Below are 24,611 nucleotides of genomic sequence, written 5' to 3'. Positions count from 1 at the left end.
GAGTTGGAAGGGGCCTATAAGGCCATCGAGTCCAACCCCCTGCTCAATGCAGGAATCCAAATCAAAGCATTCCCGACAGATGGCTGTCCAGCTGCCTCTTGAATGCCTCCAGTGTCGGAGAGCCCACTACCTCTCTAGGTCATTGGTTCTATTGTCGTATGGCTCTAACAGTTAGGATGTTTTTCCTGATGTCCAGTCGAAATCTGGCTTCCTGCAACTTGAGCCCATTATTCCGTGTCCTGCACTCTGGGACGATCGAGAAGAGATCCCAGCCCTCTTCTATGTGACAACCTTTCATGTACTTGAAGAGTGCTATCATATCTCCCCTCAGTCTTCTCTTCTCCAGGCTAAACAGGCCCAGTTCTTTCAGTCTCTCCTCATAGGGCTTTGTTTCCAGTCCCCTGTTCATATTTGTTGCCCTCCTCTGAACCCGTTCCAGTTTGTCTGTATCCTTCTTGAAGTGCAGAGACCAGAACTGGACGCAGTATTCAAGATGAGGCCTAACCAGTGCTGAATAGAGGGGAACTAGTACTTCACACGATTTGGAAACTATATTTCTGTTAATGCAGCCTAATATAACATTTGCCTTTTTTGCAGCCACGTCACACTGTTGGCTCATATTCAGCTTGTGATCAACGACAATTCCAAGATCCTTCTCACACGTCATATTGCTGAGCCAAGTATCCCCCATCTTATAACTGTGCATTTGGTTTCTTTTTCCTAAGTGTAGAACTTTGCATTTATCCCTGTTGAATTTCATTCTGTTGTTTTCAGCCCAATGCTCCAGCCCATCAAAGTCCCTTTGAATTTTCTTTCTGTCTTCCACGGTATTAGCTATTCCCCCCAACTTTGTATCATCTGCAAATTTGAAAAGCATGCTTTGTACCTCCTCATCCAAGTCGTTAATAAAAACGTTAAAGAGCACTGGGCCCAGGACCAAGCCCTGTGGTACCCCACTCGTTACTTCTGCCCAGTTTGAGAAGGAACCATTGATAAGCACTCTTTGAGTACGATTCTGAAGCCAACTTTGGATCCATCTGATAGTTGTTTCATCCAGCCCACATTTAGCTATCTTGCTAATCAGAATATCATGGGGCACTTTGTCAAAAGCTGTGCTAAAGTCGAGATATGTTATGTCCACAGCATTCCCACAGTCTGCAAGGGAGGTTACCCGATCAAAAAATGAGATGAGATTAGTTTGGCAGGATTTGTTCTTCATTAATCCATGTTGGCTCCTAGTAATCACTGCATTGCTTTCAAGGTGCTTACAGATTGACTGCTTTATAATCTGCTCCAGAATTTTTCCAGGGATTGATGTTAGGCTGACTGGTCTGTAGTTCCCCGATTCCTCCTTCTTGCCCTTTTTGAAGATAGGGACAACATTAGCTCTCTTCCAGTCATCCGGCACTTCACCAATCCTCCGTGATTTCACAAAGATAATTATGAGAGTTCTTCAGCCAGTTCCTTCAATACTCTAGGATGCATTTTTTCGGGCCCTGGAGATTTGAACTCATTCAAAGTGATTAGATATTCCTTGACCATTTGTCTATCAATCTCAAGCTCCAATCCTGCCCCTTCATGTTTCCTGAGAGGGTCATAGACCCTATTTTGGGAGAAGACTTAGCCAAAGTAGGAATTGAGCACTTCTGCCTTTTCTTTGTCATCTGTTATCATTTTGCCATCCTCATTGAGTAGCTGTGCCACCATTTCTTTTCTCTGTCTTTTACTATGGACATACCTGAAGAAAGCTTTTTGTTGCTTTTAGCATCCCTCGCTAGCCTCAGCTCATTCTCAGCTTTAGCCTTCCTGACACCATCCCGGCAATTCCGTGATACCTGCCTGTACTCTTCCTTTGTGGCCTGGCCTTCTTTCCACTTCCTGTATGTGTCCTTTTTTGTTTTCAGGTCATCTCTAAGCTTTTTGTGAAGCCACATTGGCTTCTTCTGTTGTTTCCCCCCCATTTTCCTACTTGGAATTGCTTGCCATTGCGCTTTTAGAATTTCCTTTTTTAGAAACTCCCACCCATCTTGGACTCCTTTTCTCATTAGGGTGGCTTGCCATGGAACCTTGCTTACAATTGTTCTGAGTTTATTAAAATCAGCTTTCCTGAAGTCCAGGGTGCGCGTATGGCTGCTCTCAGCTTTCGCTTCTGTTAAAATCAAGAATTCAAGTATGGTGTGGTCACTTTCCCCCAGAGTTCCCGTAACTGCCACTTCATCCACCAAATCATCTCTATTGGTTAGAATCAAGTCCAGGATAGCTGATTTACTTTTGATTCTGCCCCATCAAAAGTGGGGTGGGTGAGTGGCAAATGCAAGGGAATGTTTTTCTCCTGGCAACTTTAGCACATTGGCCCTTCCATTGTGATTTCTTCAGATACACTCTTAACAAGTAACTCAGACAGCCTGCACAGCCTTCGTCAAATGGAACACATATAGGAATGTAGGAAGCTGCCTTATACTGAGTTAGACCATTGGCACATCTAGATCAGTGATGCCTACACTGACTTGCAGTGGCTCTCCAGGATTTTAGGCAGGAGTTTCTCACAGCCCTATCTGGAGATGCCAGGCATTGAACTTAGAACCTTCTGCATGCAAGTCAGATGCTCTACCACTGAGCTATGTCCCTTCTTCAAATGGGTTATCTTTGGACTGCTTCACCAATGGTACCATGTTTGGCAGGGCTCGTATTGACAGATGGGTTAATAAACAAAAGGCTAAGACTTTAAAATTATTTTCCTGATGGCTGGAAAGGCTTACTAGTGTTTAAAATGGTGATGGGGAGTTGCTGGTGGGCCATTTGGAAGTACATCCCTGTTGCTCCAGTTCTATGTACGGGTGTGTGTTTTTATCCATTCCCATTCCCCATTGTTTGTTGTACTCTTGATACTGAGGCGTATTAATGTTATTGGGCTATGCATTTAGTAGATGTTTCCTCTTAAAAATGGAATGCTTTACTAAGTTACAGCTATGAAAACAGGAAGCATATTGGGATCCCTCCAGCTGCTATCTTGATGAATTCAATCTGTTCCCTCTGATATTAATTTTTATGCAATAAACAAGGTGACACTTCATTGCCAAGTTCAAAATTAAATGGAGGCATAAATTGTCCAAAAAGAGGACACAAAAAGCTTTCTTTTCTGTTTCCAATGCTTGTAGTTAGTCAGTGTGTAAAACAATCATGAAAATTTGAGAGGAAATTCTAATGTGTGTTATTTTCCTAACTGCCATTCTGGCAAGCCTTGTACAAGAGGGGGTGGGTGGGTTTGCGTTTAGTTTTGCAGTCCATCTGTTGAGTTTAGATGTACCATGCCACAACTCCGCCCCTACTGATATTAGTTAGATGGCAACCCAGGCTTTAATACTCAAGTCCGAAATGCATTTGCTAGGCCCTAAAAAGAATGGAAAGTTATAATGGAATGAATTTAATAAGATACAATGCAAGAAAGCGGAGGAAATTAATGTTTTTGTTTTGTTTTTTTGCCTTTCCTTGGACCTGCCCCCTTTGCCTCTGGCCCCACCCATTTGGCTCTCTGAAGGCTGGCCAGGTACGAATCTGGCTGTTATGCTGAAAAGGTTCCTCAGCCTTATATTAGGATGTAAGCCCCATTTGGATCTTATTTCAGAAAAAAAAACCATGCAGAGAATTGCACTGAAAACTGCTCTTACAGAAGGAAGCCGAAGAAGGAAGTGCCATGAAGTAGGTGATGGATTTGGGAACCATTAAGGAAGGCAGAGTGACAAGCAGGCAGATATGGGACAAAAATGCAATGAGTAGTTGCCCCATGCAAACCATAATGATAGAAGAAGCTGTTCTTGTGTAGCTATTACAAGCATGATTTTTGATTAAAATACTATATGGAAAGGACAGAGAGTGCAAACCTGTTCCTCCTGCCTGATCTCTGCATGACTTTTGATACCATTGACCATGGTATCTATCTGGACTGACCATACTCTTCTTGGTAGTGGTGGCACTGTGTTATGGTGGCTCTGTTTCTTCCTGTAGGGTGATGTCCACAGAGCAGCATTGGGAGTCTTTTCTTCAGCCCCCTAGTATTTATGCTATAGAGTGCCACAGGACACTATTTTGTCCCCAGGGCTATTCAAGATCCAACAGGGGTGGGGAACCTCAGGCTCAGGGGCCATATGCAGCCCTCCAGGGCTCTCTGTCTGGCCCTCTGGATTATCCCCAAGCAACACCCCTTATGTCACACCTTTCACTGTCCCTGTAGCACCCCTTCCTTGAATGCTTTTACCTGGCTGGAATGTATTCTTCAAATGTCTCTTACTTGCTTGGAGGTGTACATATAGAAACCTCTGAATTGTGCATGGCTTGAATGTAGGCTTTTGTACAAAGGCAAGAGCAACATATATTGCACTACCTAATTTTTGTCTTTAGCCACACCCACCACTGGTATGTGGCCCTGAAAGGTGAGAATGTGGCCTTTGGAAAAGGTTCCATACCCCTGATCTACATAAAGCCATTGGGAGCAGTCATTAGGAGTTTAGCAGCAAGTTGCCATCAATATAGTGATGATATCTCATTCTTGTTTATCCATTATGTCCAAGTCAGGAGAAGCTGTGTAAACTCTGGACTGGTGCCTGCATGGACTGGTGAACTGGATGAGGGTCAAAAAAACTTGAATCTGAATTCCAGAAAGACAGAGGATTTGTGGGTGGGTGGTCAATTGTCCATGAGATAGGTCACTTGCTATTCTGGATGGGATCCTCTGAAGGATCAGGTCCATAGCCTGGAGGTATCCCTTGATATATCTTTGTCACTAGAGGGCAAATGACCTCTGTGGCTATGAGTACCTTTAACCTTTTACCAGCTTCAGTTGATACTCCAACTGCAACTATTTCTGGACCGGGATAGCCGACCACAGTGGCCGATACATTTGTTATCTCAAGATTTGATTTCAGTAACATGTACTGTGTGGGGCTGCCCTTGTATCTAGTCTGGAAGCTTCAACTCATGCAGAATGTAGTGACTAGACTCCTCTCAGAAGCAACATGTTACTTTTTTGCTGAATTAGCAGCACTGGTTGCTGATTCCTTGCCGGGCCAGGTTCAAGGTTCTTGTGTTAATCTACAAAGTCCCAAACAATTTGGGCCCAACTTGTGTTCCACCTCAATCACTGAAATATTTTGATGGGGCACTTCTGATGGTTCTCCCCTGCCCTTGAGGTTTGGTTGACCTTTACCAGGGACTGAGCCTTTAGTGTGGCAGGCCCTAGTGGATCTCTTTGTCAATAAAAGTCCAGTCAATAGAAGTAATCCCTGCTTTCTTTTAGATGTATTTTGAAAACTGTACTGTTCAGAGAGCCTTTTGAACTTGTTTTTTTCTTTTTACCAACCAGTGTTATTGATATGCTTTTAATGTTTTTATTTATTATTTGTTAAATTTATGTCACACCCTTCCTCCCAGAAGGAACCCAATACTACTCTTACTGTAGTATTAGGTTTTCATGTTGTACACTGCCTTGTTGTTCTATGAAAGTGCAGTTTATTACATATTTAAATAAATAAATATGCCTAAGTCCCATTGATCTATTCTAAATCTTACTAATTTTATTCAATTGATTTCAGCCCAATGTCCTTTAAAACTAATGTATGGACAAAACTATCTATGCAGGCATAGACAGAAGTTTAGAAAAATGAAAACACTTTCTTTCCTCCTGGGAGCTTGGAAAGATTTGGGATTTGGTTTTGATCTTCACTCATATTTATTCATATTTGAAAGATGTTAACTGAAACAAACAAGTATATTACATGGACACAGAATAATGGGCTCAAGTTGCAGGAAGCCAGATTTCAACTGGACATCAGGAAAAACTTCCTAACTGTTAGAGCCATACAACAATGGAACCAAGGTAGTGGACTCTCCGACACTGGAGGCATTCAAGAGGCAACTGGACAACCATCTGTCAGGAATGCTTTGATTTGGATTCCTGCATTGAGCAGGGGGTTGGACTCGATGGCCTAATAGGCCCCTTCGAACTCTACTATTCTATGATTCTATATATTTGTGTCAGATATAAATATTCAGTGATATTGATTCTAAGTATTTGTGTTGTTGGAAGCCTGCAAAGTTGACTTTGAAATTTAATTACACAAGAATGATAACAAGCAAGCACAAAGTTGCAATCGGAACTGAAGCATATCTTACCAGGAAGAAATACTTATTGACCCCAGTGAAGCTTACTTCTGAGTAATTACATTTAGTATTGCATCAGTAGCTTCCTCTTTCTCAGTATCAAAACCAAAGTTTTATCAATCTTCAGACTTACTGCTGTTTTGACATTAGCTTTCAGAATTTGCTTCTATTTGCATATCTTAGAAATGCTTTCTTTCTCTCCATAAAAGTCACTGACAAAACTCCAATGAAACCACTAGCAAACCATTTATGTCTACAATTCATTCTTTCTCTCTTCATCTTTGGCAGAGCTTACATTGATTCTTGTCTTAATGTAGACTAACTTTTTTTGTGACAAGACTTCATTTTCATTGGTTTATAATCAACTGGTTGGATATAATACAAAGAATAGCAGACTTAGGCTGAAGTCCTAACCCCACTTGCCTCATTGCAGTCCTAACTGTGTCTACTCAGAAACAAGTCCTATTAAATTACCTAGGACTTACTCCTAGGTAAAAGAGGCTAGGATTATAGCCTTAGTTCTGAGGGCTCAAATTGCCTTTGGGCTTACGTTACTCAAACAACTTCCCTCCAATAAAGCTACATAGTAAACCACTTTTGAAACAGAGGACTTTCAAAAGCAAAATGGCGATCTGCAGTTCAAAGAAAAAAAGCCAGAAATATCCATCAGGTGTAGCAAGCCCTTGAATATGTCTTTGCACATGCACACAAAAAATAAATCCCCTCTTTTCACCCTGGATTGTTAGGTTATTTCACAAGGCTTCAGTTGGGGGCTCCATGGAAAATATAAAGAGGAGTGCTGACAATGGACACCCCTGATTAATGCTTCTTTCTAGCCTGATACTTTGCAAGTTATAGCCATGCATTGTAATTGTTTCTGAGGAGTCCCAAAGAGCTGTGTAGTCATTTTAGGAAAAGTGACCCCATGTTCATTTTAAGTAGGAGCGTCTCAAGGAAACGCTTTTCCAACCTGTTGAACATTTTGCAGGCATCTAGCAACAGGCTGCCCAGGAGTCTCTGGCACTTTTTGCCAATATGAATCACATTCATGCGGTGCTTCATTGGGTCTGTGATTTCCCATTCAGGATGAAGCTCACTTGATCTGATCTAACATAGGAGCTGACACAGCAGTGTAACCTAGCTGCCAAGAAGCCATCTTGATTAACCAGAGTATTCAGTCAGTAAGAATCCACTTTATTTACATTTTTCCCAGGCTTCAAAGTTAACAGAGTTAACAAAACTGTGAAGAAGTGCCACTTCTCCAGCATTGGGCTGATGTTTCTGACTGAAAAAAGGAGAGGGCCTTCTCAGTGGTGACCCCCAAACTATGGAATGACGAGGTGCGCATGGTGCCATCACTGTTATCTTTTCAGCGCCAGGTCAAGACTTCCTCTTCTCCCAGGGATTTTAGCATGTGTTTTTAAATTGTTTTCATTTTTTTAAAATTGTGTTTTAAATTGTTTTTAAAAGATGTGTTTTAAATCTGTATATTTGTTTTTAGTGTTTTAGTTACTGTAAACCGCCCAGAGAGCTTTGGCTATGGGGCATTATACGAATACAATAAATAAAATAAATGACTTTGTTGCAACCTATGCTCCAGCACACCAGAGCTCTCACTTGGAGAATTGGGAATGTGTGCCTGCTCACATGCTCACTTCTTCCTTCTAATGTGTCAATTCACTCCTCTGATTCTTATTTAGCACTAATCATGGTTTGTTATGCCATTCAACTCCACCAAACTATGGTTACTGCAAAACAGAAATTGTCTCCAAGCCAGAATTGGAAACCATGGTTTGAAGTGATTTTACAAATCATAGTTCATAGTCAATCTTGGTTTGTAGCCACCATAGTTCAACCAATTTGGACAATTTGGGCTCCTGCTGGGAGGAAGGGAGGGATATAAATCAAATAAATAAATAAATAAATAAATAATATGAACAGAGGAAACTACTTTATACTAGGTCAGACAATTTGTTCACCTATTATTGTCTACTATGACTGGCAATGACTTTCCAGGGTCTTATGCAGAGGTCTTAAACATTGCCTGCTTCCTGATTCTTGTTTCCCTGCTTGGTAAACCATGGATATGTTGAACAGGAAACAGAAGAGAGAACTGACATGCAAGAGGAAGGAAAGACCATGAGTCCAGAGGATGTTACTGGTCCTCCAAACCATGCTTTAATGGACCACCAGCTGAGTCTGATGATGTCAAAATTGAGCCTATGTGGCACTTTAATCAGCATACTTCTAGACCCCAAAGGGAGCAAAGTGACATCAATAGGTTGATGACACCCAGTATTTCTCTCTGTCATCTGAGTCTTACTGTGTCTTGACTCAGTAATGGGCTGGATGAGGGCCCATAAACTGAAGCTGAAATGCGAAGACAGAGATTGCGACCCAGGGGTGAAATAAGACGCAGACACAATATGATGGGTTAAACAATGGGCCACTTTATTAAACCAAATTCATATTATGATAATGAACCTGCAAAGGGGAACATAAGTGCGGGATTCAACTGGTGAGTCAGGCAAAGCCTGCTTGCAGCTATTTGGGCGACCCAAACCCCTGTCGGGCAAAGGGGTGCAATCTGTCAACCCCTTGCCCTGACCACACTCCAATTGTGCGTAGGGAGGCCAACCTGCGTCACCGCCCCCCGGTGCCCTGAAACTCCGGGTGGATGAGACCTGTTGGCCCCAAAGGTGACCCGTATCCTGCCCTTGGGCCGTAAAACCCGGAGCTGCAGGCCTCCAGAACCGCCTATCACCTCCAAAGGTGCCTAAAGGTGTCACCTAGCTGCCCTTCACCTTGAACCTTTCCCGCACTTCCTCGCCACAGAAAGGGGACAAACCTCTGTTTAGTCACCCTTTACCCCACATTCAAACAAGATGTCCTTCAAGCCCCTCTGCAGGTCCTCTAAAAGGATATTATTACCTACATCGGTCATATGGACGCCATCTGACCGATATAGCTCAACCTTACTGCGCCTTATCTCTGGATGGTGAATGACAAAACCACCAGAGTCCGATAGAGCGAGACGGAGCTGCCTATTTACTTTTTTGCGGGTCCTATTTATCCCCCTAGGGTCACCCATACAATTCCAGTGTCTACGGGGTAAAATATCGGACCAAATCAAGTGTACCCCCGGCCAACGTTGCATAGTGGCCCGGAAGTCAGCAGTCGCCTGTTCAATAAGGGCTCTGCCCTTCAACATGCCAAGGTCATTCCCCCCCAGGTGAATGACCAAAAACTGTGGTGCATTCCGCACTACTGCCGTCTGGAAGAGCGCTGGAAGGAGCCCGTCCCAGCGCATACCATGGCGGCCCAACCATTGCACAGTAGCCCACCGGCTAAGCCCAAGCTGTGTGCCCAAACACGACTTCGCTGCCCTGCGGCCTGCCCAAAACACCATACTATGGCCGCAGAGGAGGATGCGCACTCTTTTGTCTCCCTTCCAGTGGCCTGTCAAAACAAACAATGGAAACTTATAACAGTGACAGAAACAAGTCACAAACTGGTTTTTGGAACCCCTTGAAAAGGCCGAATATAAGACCTATAGGCTGTGGAACGCCATCTGCCCAGGGACTGTAACTGGCCTTGGGAAAAACCCAAGCAGGCAGCCGTAGACGCCGCACCAATACGAAAGGAATGTGTCCCAAACGTGTTGGGATCGAGTCCCATATGCCCAAGGGCTAACCTGGTAACTGCCCAAAACTGAAATCTAGAAAGGGGGAGGCCATCCTTATGTACAAATAAGTATCCAGGCTGCTGTCCACGGACTGTTAAGAACTTAGCCAAAGCGGCTACTGGGCAAATTTCGTGTCGCTGTGAGGGGGAAAGAACCACTATACGTCCCCTCTTGCGTTGATCAGTCTTTGACCAGCGCAGCTGGAGGGTAGCCTGTCCCTCCCTCCAACTAAAGTCAGACAGTAAAAGGGCATGGGAGGATAGGTCAGTTCTGGACCCCGCCAGCACCTCACTGATCCGAAAAGCTCCGAAGAACAGTGTAAGTGCGTCCGCATGAAAAAGCAGGGCCTCAAAAGGCGATGAACATAAACGTTCAAATTGGGCCAAGAGCCCTAGCAAAAGTTCTGGGTGAATAGGGGAGTGAGGATCAGGAGTGGCGGGGTGTTCCCTTGCCCAGCCTTCCAACATCTTACGAATTTATTTAATTTATTTAATTTATTTAATTTAATTTATATACCGCCCTAAGCCCGAAGGCTCTCTGGGCGGTGTACATAAAACAAAAACAAGTACAATATATAAATACAATAAGTACAATGAATCAAAAACCAAAAACAGACGAACAATACAAGAACCAAACAACGTCAAAATACAAAATAATGCTAAAATACTGTAATACACTTTAAAATGCCTGGGAGTATAAAAAGGTTTTCACCTGGCGCCGAAAAGATAGCAGCATCGGCGCCAGTCGCACCTCATCAGGGAGACCATTCCATAGTTCGGGAGCCACAACTGAAAAGGCTTCTCGATGAGATGGAACTCGGAGGAGGGCCTTAGATGTTGAGCGCAGTATACGGGTAGTTTCATATTGGGAGAGGCGCTCCACCAGGTATTGCGGTCCCATGCCGTGTAAGGCTTTATAGGTCAAAACCAGCACTTTGAATTTAGCCCGGAAACAAATAGGAAGGCAGTGCAGATGGGCCAGAACAGGTGTTATATGAGCGGACCTTCTGGTCCACGTCAACAATCTGGCCGCTGGACTAACTGTTGTTTCCGAACTATCTTCAAGGGCAGCCCAACGTAGAGTGCATTGCAGTAGTCCAATCTAGTAGTTACCAGAGCATGAACGACTGAGGCGAGGTTGTCACTGTCCAGATAGGGACATAGCTGGGCTACCAATCGAAGATGGTAAAAAGCATTCCGTGCCACTGAGGCTACCTGAGCCTCAAGAGACAGGGAAGAGTCGAGGAGAACTCCCAAGCTACGAACCTGCTCTTTCAAGGGAAGTGTAACCCCATCCAGAACAGGGTGAACATCCACCATCTGGGCAGAGAAGGCACTCACAGCGTCTCGGTCTTGTCTGGATTAAGCTTCAGTCTGTTCGCTCCCATCCAATCCATTATCGTGGCCAGGCAACGGTTTAGTATGTTAACAGCCTCACCTGAGGAAGATGAAAAGGAGAAATAGAGTTGCGTGTCATCAGCGTACTGGTGACAACGCACTCCAAAACTCCTGATGAACACACCCAGCGGCTTCATATAGATGTTGAAAAGCATGGGGGACAGTACCGATCCCTGTGGGACTCCACAATGGAGAGTCCAGGGTATCGAGCAGTGTTCCCCAAGCACTACCTTCTGTTGACGACCCACCAAGTAGGAGCGGAGCCACTGCCAAGCAATACCCCCAACTCCCAACTCCGTGAGCCGTCCCAGAAGGATACCATGGTCGATGGTATCAAAAGCAGCTGAGAGATCAAGGAGAATCAACAGGGTCACACTCCCCCTGTCCCTCTCCCGACAAAGGTCATCATACAGGGCGACCAAGGCTGTTTCGGTACCAAACCCAGGCCTAAAACCGGATTGAAACGGATCGAGATAATCAGTGTCATCCAAGAGACCCTGGAGCTGGCCGGCCACCACCTGTTCCAGAACCTTGCCCAGGAACGGAACATTCGCCACAGGTCTATAATTGTTCAAGTTATTTGGGTCCAAGGAGGGTTTTTTCAGGAGCAGTCTCACCATCGCCGCCTTTAGGCAGTCAGGGACCACTCCCTCTCGCAAAGAGGCATTGATTACCTCCTTGGCCCAGCCGGCGGTTCCGGTCCTGCCAGCTTTCACCAGCCAAGAGGGGCAAGGATCCAGCACAGACGTGGTCGCACACACCAGTCCAAGAATCTTGTCAACATCCTCAAGCTGCACCAACTGAAACTCATCCAATAAAAGAGGACAAGACCGTGATCTGGATGCTTCATTGGATCCAACTGCTATAATATTGGAATCTAAGTCCCGACGAATGCAAGCGATCTTATTTTGGAAGTGTCCAGCGAACTCATCACAGCAGGCTACAGATGAGTCTATAGTATCCCGAGGGCCAAGATGTAAAAGCCCTCGTACAGTTTTGAAAAGCTCCGCTGGGCGGGAGAGTGATGCCTTAATACTGACAGCAAAATATCTCTTTTTTGCTGCCCTCACTGCTGCTGTATATCGCTTAGAGCAGGCACTTACCAAGGCATAATTGCATTCGTCGGGAGTCCGCCTCCATCTGCACTCAAGCCTCCTCCTCTCTTGCTTCATTGCTCTCAGCTCCGAGGTATACCATGGGGCTGTATGAGCTCTGCATAGGAGGGGGCGCATGGGAGCGATCATGTCAACCGCCCGGGTCATCTCCGTATTCCACAATCCAACCAGGGCTTCGACAGGAGCGCCAGTCTTCTCAGTCGGAAAATCCCCTAGAGCCCTTTGGAAACCCTCAGGATCCATTAGTCTCCGGGGGCGGACCAATTTAATAGGTCCCCCACCCTTGCAGAGGGAAAGGGTCGCCGTAAGCCTAAACCTCAGCAAGCGGTGATCTGTCCATGACAATGGGGTAGATGAAAAACCCCCGACCTCCAGATCACCATCTCCCTGTCCAGTGGTGAAGATCAAATCAAGAGTATGTCCCGACACATGCGTCGGGCCAGTAACAAACTGAGACAGCCCCATGGTTGTCATGGACGCCATGAAGTCCTGAGCCGCCCCAGATAAAGCAGTCTCGGCATGAACGTTGAAGTCCCCCAGTACCAACAGTCTAGGGGACTGCAACAGTATCTCCGAGACTACCTCTGTCAGCTCAGTTAGGGAATTTGTTGAGCAGCAGGGCGGGCGGTACACCAACAAAATTCCCAACCTGTCTCTCTGGCCCAGCGCAAGGTGGAGACACTCCAAACCAGTCGTCACCTGTACAGGGTGCTTGGTGAGTGAGAAAGAACTCCTATAGACCACACCAACCCCACCTCCCCGACCTTCGGCTCTACCATAAAGCTGGGAAAGGGCGACTCCTCCCATATCACCCACCCAGGTCTCGGTTATGCACGCCAGGTCGGCCGCCTCGTCCACAATTAAATCATGAACAAGGGAGATCTTATGCTGTACCGACCTGGCGTTTAACAACAGCATATGGAGATCCGAAGGCTGACTGATAGGACAACCAGCAGTCCTGGGGATGTGAGGAGAACCGGAACGGGTCACAGACACTACTTGTCTGGGACGGGTTCCCCTTACCTGGCCTGCTCTCCTCACAACACCATACCTCCCATTACCCGTCACTATGCTAATTGGGGCCCCCGAAGGTCTCCCCGATTGATGTATAATACTCTCTCCCAGGCACATATTAAAACAGATAAAAACACCAATACACACACACCTGATCACATTCATACCAAATAATCAGCACACTTAATCAATAATACAATACAATAAACATGCACTCAGTACACTCAAACAATGTTAAAACTACAACGCAATTCCAACTAAAGACTCACATACATTAACAGCTCAATCATTCACAAAACATAAAACACATTCAAGCCTATTCATTACATCCAGGTGGCAGCAATGAGTTAAAATGTTGCAATCTCAGTGCCGCAACTATGTTAACAACACTGGCCGTTCTTAAAGAGGCCGTAATAGCAGCAACACACTGATGACACGATGGCGATGGGACAGAAAGAGCAAAACCGCAGCAATATCCCAAAATAGGAAAAATCGACGTTCGCGTCCCAAAACAAGCGGCGATCCACTCCGTTTCCGATACAGAACAGCGAAGACAATAATGGTAGAGACGACCAAGCAACCACAGCAACGATGATCAACAACGCAGCAAGGTGGAGAGCACACGAAGGACGACAGGGCAGAGCAGAGCACAAGCGGCAACAACGGCAACAACGGCACCCACAACGACAGCAGCCCGAAGCAGCAACGCCACAGCGACCAAGAGCCAGCGATCTGAAGAAGGAGCAATGACTCCAACGGCGAAAGACGCCCCGCGGCAACAGCAAGCGGCAGCAAGCAGCAACCAGCAAGCGGCAGCAAGCAGCAAGCAGCAAGCGGCGAAACGGCAGCACCCAAGCCGCCCGAGCGCAACACAACAGCCCGGGCCACAGCACAACGGCAGCGGGGTCAGAGCTGTTCGAAGCCGCGGCGTCCCAAAGGCGGAGGCCGCAACGCCGGCAGACCAACTCGCACTCGACCACACTCTGTCGCCCTCCGTCAAAAATAAAAATAACAGTGGTTGTTGGATACATCAAAATCTATCCAGAGTCCTGGGATAACAGGTAAGTTGGTAACATTAAAATATGAAGATGTTAAAAAGCTAAATGCGGAGCTCTGAATGCGGAGCTCTAAAACAAGCTTCCAGCTCAGTCGCCATCTTGAATGGAAGTCGGGAGTCATCAGAAAAGTCCCGCAAGCCTCGGGACTTGGCCAAAAAGGATAGGCCAGAGAGCTTACCTCGAATAGTTTTAATGGCGAGGCCCTTCCTCCTGCCCTCCACGCAAAACTCTATGAGGTGTTCCACCGGGATGGGCCACTGCTGTACGTAACCCCTTTCTACCCTGAAAGCCAATAGCTCCCTACCTGCTCTCTGGTAGCTGGCCATAGTACTGGGCGCAATGGACAGGCTTATTGCTCTCTCCGACTAAAGTTGCCAATCTCCCACAGATCTGGCGGGACCACGTCCGGCTGAGCCTTGGCCCACGGCGCCAGGTGGCGAAACCTCTCCATCTGGTTCCGTGACAGAGCATCAGCAATACTGTTATCAATACCCGGTACGTGGCGCGCCAGGAACAGAATGTTAAAGTAGAGACATTGTAAAACAAATGTGCGCACTAGGTGCATAACTCTGGGGTTCTTTGATGACAAGGAGTTAATAACGTGCACAGTGGACAGGTTGTCACACCAGAATTGGACTGTGGAATCACGTAGCCTGTCCGGCCAAAGACGCGCTGCCACCACGATGGGAAAAAATTCCAGGAGAGTTAAGTCTCTAGTCCAGCCCTCCTGAACCCAGGTTTGTGGCCAGCTGCCATGGCTCCAAGAGTCATTAAGGATGACACCGAAACCCAATGCCCCCGAGGCGTCGGAGTACACCTAGAGTTCAGCCTCCAGGAGGTGGTCCCGCCTCCAAAAAGAAATCCCGTTGAAGTCCTGTAAGAACTTAGCCCAGACCGACAGATCGTCTTTGAGCGCACCTGAGAGCCTAATGTGGTAATGAGGACGGGACAAACCTGACATGGCGTCATATACTCGTCTGAGGAAAGCCCGCCCTGGTGCCACTACCCTGCAGGCGAAGTTCAATGAACCCGCCAGCTCCTGAAGGGTGCGCAGAGTTACGCTCCTGGAAGTCCGAACATGAGATAACTTTTCACGTAGCAGCTGTAATTTAGCCAGTGGGAGCCTACATGCCTGGGCTAAGGTATCTATTTCAATCCCCAGGAATGTAATAATTGGGGACGGACCCTCTTTTTTTTCTACTGCCAGTGGGACTCCCAGATCCCTAGACAGCTCCATAAATTGATCCATAAGATCTTTGCACTCCCCCGTGTGTGCCCTTCCAGCAAATAAAAAATCATCTAAATAGTGGACAACAGAACATGATCCAGACCGCCTCCTTGCCGCCCACTCCAGGAAAGAGCTAAAAAGCTCGAATACTGCGCATGAGATAGAACAGCCCATGGGCAGTGCGCGATCCACGTAATAATGATCTGCAAAAGCAAAACCCAATAGATCAAAGTCCCCTGGATGGACGGGAAGGAGGCGGAATGCGGACTTTATGTCACACTTCCCCATGAGGGCACCCACACCACACCTCCTCACCATGGTCACTGCACAGTCAAAAGAGGTGTAGCGTACCAAACATAAGTGAGGTGGAATAAAATCGTTAACTGACTGCCCATGCGGATAGGAGAGGTGGTGAATGAGGCGGAACTCTCCCGGCGTCTTTTTAGGCACAATGCCCAGTGGAGAAACCCTAAGGGACAGAACAGGAGGGGAAGTGAAGGGGCCCAAAACTCGGCCCGCTTCCCTTTCTTTGTTAATCTTATCCAGAACCACCTGCTCCATGCCTAAAACCGACCTCAGGTTCCTAGACCGGAAGGCAGTCCGGGGCCCTAAATAAGGGATCCGAAAACCATTTGAAAAACCCTCTAAGAGGCAACGAGCTTCTTGAGCTAAAGGGTAAATGCTCAATAAGTGTTGTAAAACTGATAACTTAATTGGGCTGGGGCCCTTTTCCCTGAGTTGCACCAGGAGGTCCCTGCCTATGCTGCCCCTGGAAGTCTCTATTGCCACCTCGGTAAGGTCGGTTCCTGGGGCAGGCAGCGGGTGTGTGTTGTCCCCCGCAGAGTGTACACTCATGCCTGTACCGGCAAGGGTTCCTGCTACAGAAGTCACGGGAGCTAAACTCCCAGCAGAGCAGGCGGGGTTGAACCCCCTGCCCCGCGGGAAGGAACTTGAGTCAATTGCCTAGCTACAAGGTGGCCACTATCAGTCCTGTCTCCAGCAACCGAACGTGAATGAGACATGAACTGTAACCACAGTTCAGCCTCCTTCCTATCCCATGGCAAGGAGGTGTCATATGCCACTCTCATACGAAACGCCTCATCATAAGAGAGCCACGCAAACCCCATGAACTCTGTGTAGGCCCTATAGATAATGTCTAGGTACTTAATCAGGACCAAACCGCGCTGTGGCTGTTTTTGTATGATAACTCCTATGTATGTAAGGTAAGCAGGAAGCCAATTAGCCCAAGTGCGCTCAATCCGGCGCCTCTTGGGCCGCTCTACCTCCTTCTCCTCACTTTTTTCTTTGTCTCTCTTAATTGGCTCTCTGTATAACAGGGAAAATAGATCAATGTATTCCCCGTTCCAGATTTTCTTTTTTGTGGCTGGGAGTAAATGAAAACCCAGAGGGGCAGAAGTCTCGCTAAAAGGGATGGCACCCTCTTTAATATGCCCCAGTGGGTCGCTGGAGCCCTGAGGGACCACGGAAACATCCAAAGAAACTGTGGGCTGAGGGGAGATGGCTGTTTCAACCACGGCACCTGCTCGAGAAGATGCCCAGACACGCTCACAGGCCTCTAATGAAGAGGGGGGTAGTGACTGTGTGTCACCTGTCTGGGCCGTTGGAAGAGCAGCCTGGGTGTCAGACTCAGTGTTATGTGGGAGAGAGAAAGGTAAAGCCTGGCCAGGCCCCCAATATGGGTATCCCCATGGGGGCCAGCCCCACGCAGGGGCCATCCCTGGGGAGCCAGCCACTGCGTACTCACCCGATTTTCCATCCGACACCGCCTCCATAGCCGACTGCTCAGTAGTAGCGCGCCGTTCTTGTATGGTAGCCTCTCTCATGGATCCGCTGGGACCCGCCTCAAGGGCATCCAGACGAGCTAGAATTGATTCAAACGTAGGTTGGGTAGAAGCTGGTGAAAGTAATCTCATAGCCACGTTGGACTGACTAACCCCAGATGATGTTTGATCTGCACTGGATGCCTTATTAGTCTGCCCCCTGGTGCGTTTCGCTTGGGGGGTGCTTGCCGTAATGGCAGTTTGCTGGACAGGTTGAGATTGAGATTGGCGAGAGGAAGCTCCCTCCAGAGCTACGAGACGGGCCAGGACAGCCGCCCATGGTGGCTCGCCAACCCCCGCCCCAGATACCCCCTGAGAGGGAGGCCCCATATTTGTTCTAGGGGCCCTTCCTTTTCCTTTAGGCCCACCTTGACCCTTTTTGGGGGGCATGGTCAGAGGAAGGTGAAAGACCTCAGATTCCCACCAAAATAATTATTTCTTTATTTATTGATATTATTATTATTATTATTATTATTATTATTATTTTATGTATTAGGTATATGTATGAGTACGTGTAAACAGAGGCTTCCTACCGTGCACCCACTCCCTGAAGGCTAAAGCCTCAGAATAGGTGGAGGGGGTGGGTTGTATCCACCCTTTCCCTCCCAGAAGCCCTAGTGCTGAGGCCGTGAGAAGAGAGGGGGGGGGCGAACTGTCAAGCCAAGCGGCTGGTATTGCAGCTGCCCAAAAAAACGCTTCCCCAGCCCCCGCTGAGACAGTAAGGGAAGAGGGGGGGGCGAGCTGTCAAGCCGCAGCTAGCCGCCAATCAGCTGGGCGAGCTGTCAAGCCGCCAAACCGCCAAGCAGCTGGTAGCAGCCGTCGGAAAAAACACTTCCCCAGCGAGATTGTAAGGGAAGAGGAGGGGGCGATTTGTCAAGACGCAAAGCGGCCGTCAGGCCGCCCAACAGCTGATGTCTCCGTCGTTCAACGCCACCTCCCCGATCGCCACAATCGCAGGTAGGAAAAAAGGGGGGGCGATCTATCAAGCCGCCAAGCCGCAGAGCCGCCGCTGTCGCCTGCCACGAGTCGTCGAAGCTCCTCAAAATGGCGCCGACGTCACTGTCTCCCGCTCTGAAATGGCACCGCAGGCCACTCCAGAAGCGCAGGTACTCAGTTGCCACAATTATGAAGAGGGAGAGGGGGCAGATAGGACGAGCCTAAATAAGCTCGTATGCCCCGCCCCCTCTAGAAGCGCGCCGTGACTGCGTCACCTCAGTCCGGCGCGCTTGCCCTCCCCAGACATGGAGGCTCAGGCTTCACCCAGGCCGCAAACACGCCCCGCAACCCAGTAAGTCCCGGGTGCGAAGCGGGGCTCTGTGGATAGCTGGTTCCCAGGTCTGGGGAAACTGTGTTCAGCCTTCCCTGAATGAGGTTGTACTCCCTCGAAAGAGCAGGTACATCGCTTCTGGGTGCTCCTTGATTAAGCATTGTTACTTGAGGCCCAAGTGCCCTAAGGAGCATGGAGTACCTTTTACCAGGGGGCATTCCTGGACAGAGATAGTCTGGCCACGGTGGATCATCTTCTGGTAACCTTTTGGCTGGATTTCTGATGTGTCATGTGGCGAGTTGCCCTTGAAAGTGACCAGGAAACTTAAATTTGTGTAGAATTTTGATGTCAGATTTTTTTTTTTAAAAAAAACATACTCCCACACAGAAGCAGCCTTTTATTCTCTGCATTTGCAGCTTTAGGTGGTGTAATTATTTCATCATCACAGCATTTTGTTTGCTTCATTTGCTTAGTAAAAATGAAGAAATAAGATTATTATACGTTCTCCCGCAATAATAAAGTGATAAAGAAACAAAGATCATATCGGTGAAAAGGAGTTGTATGGTGCTATGTTGTCATTAATTTTTTTATTCCAAAAATTGATGAAAAGTATCCTTAATTCTATGAATCTGCCTTGTTGTTGGTCATGTAATGCCCTTCTCTGGTAGGTCAACTAAAGAGATTTTATGTCAGAATTTTAACTGATTCAGTCTGGTGGGTTCACATTACTCAAATTGTGAAAGAACTACACCAGCTGCATATTTGCTCCCAAATTTAATTCAAGGCATTAGTACTTACCTTTAAGGCCCTAAATGGCTGGAATCCAGTTACCTGAAGCGACACATCTTCCCATATGAACTTACCCCTGGCTGAGGCCTTTTTGGCTTTAGGCCCTTCTCTGCATGTCTTTTCTAGCAGAAATTTGCTGTTTACACAAACTAGAGAGCCTTTATTGTGGTGGCACCCTGAATTTGGAATGACCTCTCCAAAGAAGTTTGATTGGCACTGTCATTACACTCTTTTTGGTGCCAGATTAAGACATTCTTATTGTTGGTGTGTGATGCGTGTATGTGCGTGGCATACAGTAGCGAGTATATGAGCACCGAAGTGATTCAAAGACAACGTCCAGTCTTTTAGTTAAGATGAGTCTTTTACTGGCAAAGCTCAACAAGATTCAAACAGACAGTAACAAACACCTTCCTTCCACGAACTTAACAACCCCCACACTGTGCAGTTTCATTTTCAAGGTTTTATGGCTTCTGTGCCAGCTGCTGTGTCCTTGAGCAGCTCTGCTTTTTAACCCCTTTTTGTCTTTCTGGAAAACCAGACTCTTTCCACCATTAGCTGTCTACACTTATTTGCCTGGGCATTTAAAATTGCTAGATTGCTTTAGTCCTGTTCTGTAGATACAGTTTTTGTCCCTCAATTTGTAGTTAGGAATATCACTGCTTTTATTGTAATTTTATTATATATTAATAATGTTATTCCTGCTTATTGTACCGTGCCCTGAATACTCCAATGAAGAGCAGCTTATAAATATTATAAATAAATAAAGGAACTGGAGCTTCATATTAGAACATGTAGCCTCTGGTAGCTATCACTTCCTACTTCAAGCCTCATTTAAAAAATATAATTGGGGACTAATTCTACAGTGATTTACTCCAGAGCTGTGTTACAGCATAAGCAACAGAGTCCAGTAGTACCTTAGATCATCCTTCCCCAACCTGGTGCCCTCCAGATGCTGTTTAGCTATGATATCCATCATCTCTGACCATTGACCGTGCTGGTTGGGGCTAACTGGAGTTGGAACCTGTGGGAACAAAATGTATGTAGCATAAGATTTCTTGGGCTCAGAGCCCAATAAGCCATATGCATTCAGTAGCTATGTTGTGTGCATCCCAATCAACAAGCAGTGAGAGACTTCCAGGGGTTCCAGCACTTACGCAGGATTTGGTTTCCTTGGAATGGTCAGCTGAGACTGGTGTCTTTAGGATGTATGGTTTCATTCACACACATACTGCCTGAGCATAAGATAGATAGCCTCACAACATTGTGCAACAGATCCTGCTTTCTGATTAGGCTTTTAGGGGAGTCCCTAAGGCAAGCAATAGCTGCTTTGGATTCAGGACAGAGAACAAGACTCTCTCTTCCAGCTCCCAGATCAGACTAAAAACACACAGGCTACCTCTTGGCCTAGGATGAGGAGGAAAAGCTACGGTAATATTGGAAGAGCATCATCAATCCTTTGTTCTTATGGCAACACATCTGCTCCTGACCAAGTCTTTATACATGTAGATTGGGTACTTGACAGACACATTAACTTAACAAAGAAGCTGGCTTAACCAGTTCAGCAGATTTCTCTACTGCAGACCCCAAATTTCCAGATATCAAATTACAGGACTGGAGATAACCCAAAGACATCATCCAGACCAATCCCCAATCCTATAACAGCTATATTTGCGAGACATAGCACTATGAGAGAACTGGAAAAGGTCCTCAAACGCAAAGCTGTATCACTGAACACTGAGGTCAGGATCATTCAGACCATGGTATTCCCGATCTCTATGTATGGATGTGAAAGTGGGACAGTGAAAAAAGCAGATAAAAGGAAGATCAACTCATTAGAAATGTGGTGTTGGAGGAGAGCTTTGCTCATACCATGGACTGCAAAAAAGACTAATAATTGGGTGTTAGAACAAATTAAACCAGTACTATCACTAGAAGCTAAAATGATGAAACGGAGGTTATACTTTGGACACATAATGAGAAGAAATAATTCACTAGAAAAGACCATAATGCTGGGGAAAACAGCAGGGAGTAGAAAAAGAGGAAGGCCAAACAAGAGATGGATTGATTCCAGAAAGGAAGCCACAGACCTGAACTTACAAGATCTGAACAGGGTGGTTCACGACAGATGCTCTTGGAGGTCACTGATTCATACAGTTGCCATAAGTCGTAATCTACTTGAAGGCATATAACAACAGCAAGCACAAGGTATGTCTCAGTATAGTACAGGACATAAATGAATGCATAATCCATTCAAATGAATACAAGATTCAACTAGTGGATGTCACCCACTCCTGACTAAGGCCGGCTGATAATGAATAGGCATAGCATGGCCAGTAGTGTACAACATGGACTCTAGCCTTGTTTTACTCTGTCTCAGAATTTTTTCCAGTCAAGAACCAATTCATGTAGTATGGATTTTACAGTGGAAGGGGCAGAGGAGAGACAATCTTATTGTAATGATACTTCTCTATGGGGCAGTCAGAAAGGCAGCTTCTATGCCACCCTAGGTGGAGGTCAGGGCTTAACCCTTTAGTCTTTGCATTGTCTTATCCCATCTTTTGTGGGCTGGAGGATAAGGATGACCATGGATATGTTAAAGAACTAAAGCAGCAGCAACAACAATTCACTCCAAATATCTCTGATGCTTCAGATTCAACAACTGAGAACAATAAATTATGGCACAGAAGATGCCCAAGGTCATTTCAAGTTCTGCTCAATCTACAGAGCCAGTGCCATCTGTGTTCCAACCTTCCATAAGTTATGTAATTCAGACTACACTGGGTACAATCAGAGGGTTGCCACTGTGCAGGAAGGTACTTCTGCATCAACTAGTGGCAGATGACTTCATTAAATAAGCTGTACCACCCACTACAGAAAGTGGCTAGATTCTCTTACTATCACAGACACCAAAAGAAATGCTGTTTTTTTTTTGAGGGGAGATGTCTGCAGAACTTCCTATTTGTAGGAATTATGGTGAGAATTGTATATGTACAATATCCAAATTACTTGAGAAATGAAATCCTCCAGGGTTCATTAGGAGATCTCGACTCTGGAAATCATCCCCCTCTAAGATGTTGCTTAAACCTCTGGCTGTTGGAAGCTGAAAGTGAGTGGCAGCCAAGGGTTATAATTCTGTAATGCCTGTGGCTGCATCTGCACTTGAAACATTCAGTCCTTGGCACTGTCTGTGTAACGAAATTTTGAGGAAGATGGACCATTGGTCTGAATTACCATGACAGGTCCCAATCTCTAATTAAATGATTAACTTGATTCCAGTTCCCCTGAGCCATCCACTTTCAGAGAGCGTTGGGTAGTGAATGAGGCACAGAATTGCAGAATAAGTATGTTCTTATACTTAGGTGCAGGGGAAAATAAGGAAGACTGCAGATGTAACCTTGGCTCTACCTTCCACTTTCTTAATTTAACTAAAAAAGATTATTGCAGTTTAAAGGTGTATGTAGAGACCAATGGGTTGTAGATAAAATATGCAGACAAGCTTTCATCCTCAGATTATTGCCATATGCATTCATCATAGCCTTTAAGTGGATTGTGTTTTTTTTGGGGGGGGGGGTGCTAAGAAAGCGACTTTTATCCATAACATGGCAGAGGCTGTCTTAATTTTGGTGACCTCACCTATATCCCTCTTACAGCACTGTCAACGTGAAAAGTAATTTTCCATTCTGTGCTCATTTCTTCCTTGAGAGTTAGAACAGAGTTGTTCCTCCAATTTCAGGTGGAGAATTGTTTCAGAGAGAGCAGCTGTGGGCACTCTAGTTCCCTACAGCAAAGTGTTTCCATTGGCCACACCTGGAGGATTAATGGGCTGGTCTGCCAATCAGTTGCGAAATTTGACTGAAGCTGAAACTGCATGCGAGCTGATCCGATCGTGTTTATAGTAAAAAGGGGTGGAGCTTTTTCAAGAACATTCATGGTTAGAGTGAGGTGTGAGCCCAGTCTTCTACACAAAAATCTAACAACATTTTATGCTGTGCTACAGCTACATTTTCTCAAAGCCAATGACTTAGGTACTCTATGCAGCCCTTTCCCCCCTTCTGTTCCTCTACTGCTGCTACTGTCAGTTCCTTTCCCCATCCTTGCTCTGCATTTCCCACCCACTTGCTGGTTGTTCTACTGTGTTATTGTTCTCTTTATTGTTTGTTCCTAGGCAGTGATGGTGAGCCTCAGGCCTGGGGTCAAATGTGGCCCTCCAGGCCTCTTCATCTGGCCCTCAGAACTCTCTCCAAGTAGCCCTGCTTCACACCTTGAGCATTTTGCCTAGCTAACTCTGATAATGCCTCTTGTTTGTGTGGATGGAGGACAGAGGTGTGTGTGTATAAACTAGCTTACTGTGCAAATATAAAATTCACATTTGGTGCTCTGTCTTTATCTATCTCTGACCACTGGCATTTGGCCCTCAGTCTGAAAAAGGCTCCTCAGCTCTGTTCTTAGGATTTTTGTTCTTACTACAGTTTTGTATGATTGCTTTGTTGCACAAAATGTTTTTAAATAATTGTAAGTTGCTTTATGAGACTGATGGGCAAGGAATGTTTGGCATAGATTTTAGATATAAGCTGTTTGAACAGAGGCTGCATTTATTTTTCTGTATCCTGTACAGCACCTAGCACATGGCAGTAAATTAAAAAAGCAAAACTACTGCTGCAGTAAGTTATTGAAGTCTGTTTCTCCATTTCTCTCTCAAATTGCAAGAGCCTGTTCCTACCTTGCATTGCTGCTGGACCTGGTGGAGTAGGAAGAAGGACTGAAAGATAGTTCCTACTTTGTGGAAGAGGGAGTGGTGCAAGTGGGATGAGAACAAAATGTTGTTGTGTATCCTCATTTTGAAACAGAAACCACACCATTACCTTCCCCTAGCAAACTGCAACCTAAGGAGGCAAAAAAAAATTTTTTTTTGTTAGGACAGAACAGTCTTCATACAGAATGAATGTCAATTAGAAATGAAAAATGGAAAGGGGGAGGCAATGGTGTGGTTTCTGTTTTACGTTTTTTGTACATCTGCAAACCTTGGGATTCCTCAGAACATATTGATACCTTCCTCTTGTT

General features: G+C 46.0%; 1 protein-coding gene across 3 annotated transcripts in view; it reads left to right on the top strand.

The window, feature by feature from the left end:
- The window catches only part of DPP6 (dipeptidyl peptidase like 6), a 717,188-nt gene that overhangs the window by 202,321 nt on the left and 490,256 nt on the right, over positions 1–24,611 (top strand). The window contains exon 1 of one of the 3 annotated variants that reach the window (XM_061587125.1): positions 18,140–18,600. The exons of the other annotated variants lie outside the window; for them this stretch is intronic. Within the exon in view, the coding sequence (XP_061443109.1) occupies positions 18,406–18,600 (195 nt within the window). The 5' untranslated portion in view covers positions 18,140–18,405. Of the gene's footprint in view, positions 1–18,139; positions 18,601–24,611 lie in introns of those variants that run through there. 3 annotated transcript variants of the gene reach the window in all.

The sequence above is a fragment of the Rhineura floridana genome, chromosome 10, assembly GCF_030035675.1.
Source record: "Rhineura floridana isolate rRhiFlo1 chromosome 10, rRhiFlo1.hap2, whole genome shotgun sequence".
NCBI classification, from domain to species: Eukaryota; Metazoa; Chordata; class Lepidosauria; order Squamata; family Rhineuridae; genus Rhineura; species Rhineura floridana.
This window is presented reverse-complemented; position numbering and strand designations above follow the sequence as displayed.